The sequence below is a fragment of the Psittacula echo genome (assembly GCF_963264785.1).
Source record: "Psittacula echo genome assembly, chromosome: 2".
In the NCBI taxonomy this organism is placed as follows: Eukaryota; Metazoa; Chordata; class Aves; order Psittaciformes; family Psittacidae; genus Psittacula; species Psittacula echo.
In genome coordinates this window covers 38,681,720-38,687,719 of record NC_137737.1, presented here as the reverse complement: position 1 = coordinate 38,687,719, position 6,000 = coordinate 38,681,720, and the positions used below count along the sequence as shown (strand labels likewise).

General features: G+C 42.6%; 1 protein-coding gene across 5 annotated transcripts in view; it reads left to right on the top strand.

The window, feature by feature from the left end:
• The first annotated feature begins 2,241 nt into the window (after positions 1–2,241).
• The window catches only part of TRDMT1 (tRNA aspartic acid methyltransferase 1), a 30,865-nt gene continuing 27,106 nt past the window's right edge, over positions 2,242–6,000 (top strand). For 2 of the 5 annotated variants that reach the window (XM_080610056.1, XM_080610053.1), the window contains exon 1: positions 2,933–3,397. Coding sequence is in view for 2 of the 5 variants with exons in the window: in XM_080610053.1 (XP_080466179.1) it covers positions 3,388–3,397 (10 nt within the window). In the remaining 3 variants the exon portion in view is untranslated. Of the gene's footprint in view, positions 2,421–2,468; positions 2,569–2,932; positions 3,398–6,000 lie in introns of those variants that run through there. The other 3 variants (XM_080610055.1, XM_080610054.1, XM_080610052.1) reach the window with 3 other exon arrangements.

Below are 6,000 nucleotides of genomic sequence, written 5' to 3'. Positions count from 1 at the left end.
AACAATCGTTTTCACAGGGCTCATCCTCTTCTGTAAGAAGAAATATACAAGTTGCCATTGGCCATGGATCTCAGCACTTATCAGCCATTGCCTCCGTCTCTGAAAAAAGCAGCATAGCTTTAATACTATTATATAAGGTCTGATCCAAAAAGTATGATTGTTAATATTATGCTGTCTTTACATTTAGAAGGGGAAGAGCACTAAAAGTAACTGTAAAGTTTTCATTTTGGTCCTTTTTGCAGCAATTAATAATGAGAACCAGGTTACAGCAGGCACAGTTATACAGAATTATAAAACCAAATACTGGCAGTTGTTTAAAAATGAGCACTAGGGAAATTTTTTTTTTTCCCATTCTTTGCAAAAAGCAGCCAGTAAAATCCCAACCTAGGTTATGAATTTCATCGTGGCCAGTGTGGAGGTGTGTTGATCAGCTTCTCCAGTTTACTGGTTGAGGAGGTAGGTGGAGGATTTCCCCTGAGCAAGAAATGTTCTACTGGTACCAGTATAGTACAGACATCTCTGCTACTTTCTCCACGGACTCCACCTTTCCCAAGTGTGAACCTTGGAAGCAGGGAAACAAGAAGGAAAAACAGAGCTCAGCTATGTCTTCCTGCCTCACACAAGGAAGTACTGCTCCTCTGTAGCTTTAGTTGAGCCAGGTACTGAGCAGCTCCCAGAAAATGCTACCTACAGCTCCCACTCATCACAGTATCTATGTAGCATTGCTGTGCTGCATAGTCATGAAGGAGCTCAAACATATTCATCACCTTACTAATCTAAGTAGTCGAAAAGCTTCCCTTTTCTTTCCCTTCACTTTGCATCTACATTTTGAAGGGGTCTTACTGAAGTGTATCTTCTTTGCTGATAACTTTGATCTTTGTAGCCACCTTCATCATCTTGAACCCTCTTCTTCAGAGCCATCACTGTCTTTGTCCATGTCTGTTTCCTCCACCTGGCACGTTCCTGGTTTTGTTAGCATTAATTCACACACCTTTCTCAATTCTCCATCAGCCATTTGTGCAGGCAATCTGCCTCACCACTGTTTGCAATGCATGCTGCTCTCCTCTGGTGCCTTGGCTGCTGCACCTCCTTTCAGAAATTCTAGTAGACTTTGGACCTCTTGTTTTAAGTCACTTGCTTACTTCCATTACTGACAAATAAAGCAGCAGCTCCAGACTGATGATGATCCACTGCTGAATGACAGAACTGTTTTGAACAAGATGGCAAGGACCAATATTACTTTTCAATTTCATTTCTAATTCCACTGTTTTTTGCAGTTGATGCATCCCATATTCTGGAGAAGCATGTTGAAAGGCAGCAGATTTCTCTTTTTTGCCCTCCAGTTTCACCTAAAAATTTTCTCCCCCCCCACTGAAGGGTAAGAGGTAGGAGCTACTGTGACAGCCTGTATGAGGCAGCTTCTAAGAAAAAACAAACATTTCTCAAATCCACCTTATTTCTGACAGGTTTCTAAGTGGCTCTCCAGAAATGTGATTAACTCCAGAAACAATCACAGAAACGTGTTCAGGGCTTTTTTATTTTCTCTTCTTTTTTTTTTTTTTAATGTTTCATCTTCACAATCTAAATCTGCAAACTGAGGCATAGGTGAGTGTCTACTTGCATGTGGTAGGCAACCCTCATAATAGTGTGCAAGACACTTTGGTTACTGTATATATATATGCAAATGCATCTGTCTAACATTTGTTTTTAAAACAAGCTACTTTCCATGGGCAATAATGTCTTTGAGTCGTCTCTTCCTTTTCAATGTAGCAACAGCAATTTCATTGTGTTGGGGCAAATGAGAACCGTTTCATCAGTTATTTCCTTCCTTCCTGTTCCACCAGTGGTGCAGGCTTTGAAATGACTTCTCAAAAACATCACTGCACACTGAAATCACAAAATGATTAAACACATAAAACTGCTGAGGGCCATTTGCACCAGCTGGACAGCACACACAGCCCACAAGGGGATAAGCCTATTTTGCTGCCCTGTGTCCCCCTTCTCTCATGTGTCCAGGCCAGGTAGATGCCACACCAACCTATTTCAGGCTCCAGCCTGCCTTTGGGTGCTGCCCTGACCACTGGGCTTGGCCTCCACTGGTAATGCAGGGCCTGAGGAAGGGCAGTGGGGCTGGAAATTTCCTTGCTATCTGAAAGGAGCCCTTGACCCCAAAGGATTCATGGCACAGAGCAGGTCCTTCTCCTCAGCCCTCGCTCCCAGGATGTTAGAGCTGACGGCCAGCATCGACCCCACGGACACCTCAGGGGGCATCAGAGCCACTTAAGCCAGGGGGTGGCTCCAGTCTCTGGGCCTAAACCCACTTTGGGGTTTAACGAGCAATTAGCAAGCCGAATTAAGCCGCTGCTCCGGGGCCACACAGTGAGTGACTGCTGTCGGCTCTGAGGAGGACGGGCAGACAGGTAGGAACGAAAGAGCAGCGGAACGGGTGGGCGGCGCTTCGGGAGGCTGCGGGGAGGGTGACGCCGGGGGCCGGCTGCCGGAGAATGGCGCCGCTGCGGGTGTTGGAGCTTTACAGTGGCATCGGGGGGATGCATCAGGCCTTGAAAGGTACCGGCGAGCGCCCACCTCGGTGGGCGTCCCTCAGTGCTCGTTGCCGCCGCACCCCGCCGTGCGCTCCCGTCTCCTCGGCGCCATCTTTTCGGTGGGATCCCACCCCCAGAGGCGAGGCTTTGGAGGGCGCCGTCTTTTCGATGAGGGGGTTAAGGAGGCTGCTCTCCGACCGCGGCCCCTTGCCTAGCCCAGCGTGTCGCTTCTCCCCCGCCGTCTTGCACAAGCACCGTGTGGAAGGAAGCTGTAGGATGGGAGGCTGGCCTAGGGCCCGGAGGCACAAGCTCCCATTGCAGGGGCAGGGAAGTGACCTGATGGTGGTGGGGTTAGTGCTGCCTCACAGGCCTGCTGCTGGGTGCTGTGTGGAGGCCAGTTGTAAGTGGGATGTGTAACTGGGTTTTGGCTAGTGATAACCTTTGTGCTAGGGGTCTGTGGCTGTAAACTGAGCAGTGCTCAAAAGCATTCGCAGCCTGCTGGGTGGCCTTAGGTACTCAGGTGCATACCGGGATGGAAATCAGGGGATCCAGCTGCTCCTGATACAGGGTGTAGGTTTGTGTTCATTAGTACATGCGGTGTCTGAGCACTGGCACACTCCTCCTGCAAATAGGGTTAGCATTATGGAGATGTACAGGATGGTAATCAAATTAGCCAGGGTATCCTGTAGACATGCACATGGACCTGGTTTTCATGATATTTAGTTAAGTAAACAGCTGATACGTGATCCAGTGTGAGCTTGACCATATGAGGTTGGTATAACATTCTGTAAATTGGGAAACTGAATATGGAGTTTGAACTGGTATAGAGAGTTCATGCTAGACCATGTGGCCAGGTGAGTGTTTGATCTGGTACAAGGAGCCCTGGAGCTCAGTTTTCTGAACTGTTAAACGCATGTCTTGGATAACCTTCAGCAAGTCCTGTAGCCTGTCTGTGACCTGCTTTCTTCATATAAAAAATTGAGCCAGGGCTATTGATTTCCTTTGTAAAGTACCCTGGGCCTTGCTACTTTGAAGTCCAGGTTTCAACACACATTTGTATAATTTACGAGAATCACCACAATAATTTTAACTGTAAGTACAATCCTTCAAATACTTCAGCCTTCATAAGCATTAGCAGCCCTTCTATTAGACTTTACAAAAGAGAGCTTTGACATAAAAACATCAGGTGAAAACTCACCTTATTTTGTTATGTTTTCCAGGGAACTGTGTAATAGTAAAAGGTTATGCTTACAGAGTAGAATCTGTTTAGCATTGTTTATTTACTTAAAACATACAATTGGCAGCAAAGCATTTTTTCTACTATCAATTTTTTGCTGGAGTGTATGTATATGTTTTATGTATTTATAATATATAAATATATACAATGTACCAAAATAGTTACCAGCATTGTTATTGTAAATAATCCTAATCACCTGTTGTAAGGATGCGTTTTCCTTATTTACAGAGACAGAATATTGGGAGCAAACTTTACCTTCTTATGGAGCTACAGATTTTGGAGGTTTTGTGTGAGAAGAGGGTGTTATATATACTATATATAGCTGTAGTGGTAGTACTCTGCTTTTCTAGTAGTCTTGTTTCTGAAGTGATGGGGAACTATCTGTGTTTTATTGGCAATTTCAATATTTTCATAGAAAGTAGATTGGTTCCAGAAACTTCGCCTACACCTTGATCCTTCACTCAGCTGTTTGTCCTGGTCAAAACAGGACATGTGTGGGGATGTGTGTGGCAAATCTGAACTGAATATTATCTAGCTATGTTCCTAACTTTGTAATAGATGTTTGATAATGTGCTGCAATAGTTAGCAAATTGTAATGTCAGATGTGATATCATGTGTATGGCCACTTAAGAAGGTGTCATTTGCAACACAACAAATACTTACAAGGATAGGAATATTGAGAATGCAGCCTTAGAAGATTATTAGGTACTGTAAACTTGTATCTAAAAGATACATTGATTGAGTGATGTTCCAGTGTATAGTTACTGTGCCCATGAAGGCTTGAGATCATGTATCACCTTTTGTGCAGTTTGTAGGGTGAGGGAATTAACCAGAACCCTTGTATTATTTCCTGAAAGGGTAAATTTATTTCCAAGCTTATTGTTTCTGAACTTGTGAACACAACTGCATCAGTGTTAGTGCATGTTGTAGTTTCTGTTCTTCTGGGCTTACTTTTGATTGAAGAAATTACAATAAATATGAACAGTGAGACTAAGCTTCTTTTGTAGTAGCACCAGCCAAAGCAGATGGACGGTGGATAAGAAGAGACAAGTTGTTATTTGTGTAAATGACCCTAGATAGTACTTAATGGTTAGATACCAATTGAAATTTGCGAAGTGGATAGATGCAATGCTATTTACATTACAGTTGGTATAACTTCTTTTCAAATCTGGATGCTTATTTTTCTGGGAAGCATATGAGAACTCAGCCCATAGGCATTGTCTTGTCTTGGAAAAAATTCCAAACCATACACTTCTAGATAAAAATCTTGTTTTGGGTGTTGTTGAAACTAATAATCAGGCCATTTGAATAAAAAGGATTCCATGCAGTTTGCACCAAGTTAAGCATTTAATGACAGGTCTTCATACAAAACTGGGTTTGATAAATTGTATTGCATTCAGTAATGCTGACCTAGTCAGGCATTTTGATCCTTTCTGCTGTTTTCACTTTTTAAGTCTCATAGGCATCTGGATTCAGTTTTCTTACACAGTTTCAAAAGGGACAAAGTGAAGTCATGGGGATTTAAGTGTTTGCTTTTATGTGGAAGTGGGACAGAAAAAAAGTCAATGTTCCTCTGTAACTGCTTTAGTAATAGGGTTTCTTATATGTTTTTGGCCTATATGTGGATGTGAAACTACGCTGTTTGGAAGTGTCTAAAAAAAGTCGGGTTTTTATATAATTTAGCAAATGGCAGATTGTTTGGCATCTTCCATTTAAATCAAGTATGGAAATATTAGAAGGCTTTTTTTTTTTTGTTTTGTTTTGTTTTGTTTTCCCTATATAAGTAGAAAGTTTGAAAGAAAAGCTTCTATTTTGCCAGTGCTTTCATAAAGCAGGTACATGAGAGATGAAGATTGTGTATAATACTTTATTTTCCTGGTATGGTTTCTAGTGAATCTATATAGCCAAGAAAAAATAGGAACATGTAGAAAAGAGAGAGCATGGAATACTAAAGTGGAAGCACCCCAGGAAAGCTACTTGTTCTACAAAAGGCATTCTTTAGCTTTGGCAAATTCTGGCTCAGTTTTGGTTCCTGGCTGTGTCATATAGCCAGTTTTGTGGCCACTTGTATTTAACAGAGCTAGTCCAACCTGCTACTTTTCTGTGAAATTGGCAGTGTTTTCAGTTGGTGAATAGGTCTTTTTGAGGAAATCTGACACTGTATTTTTTACCTGGAAGCCCTTTTTGGCTGTGATCTTTCCTAAACTTAATTTAGGATAG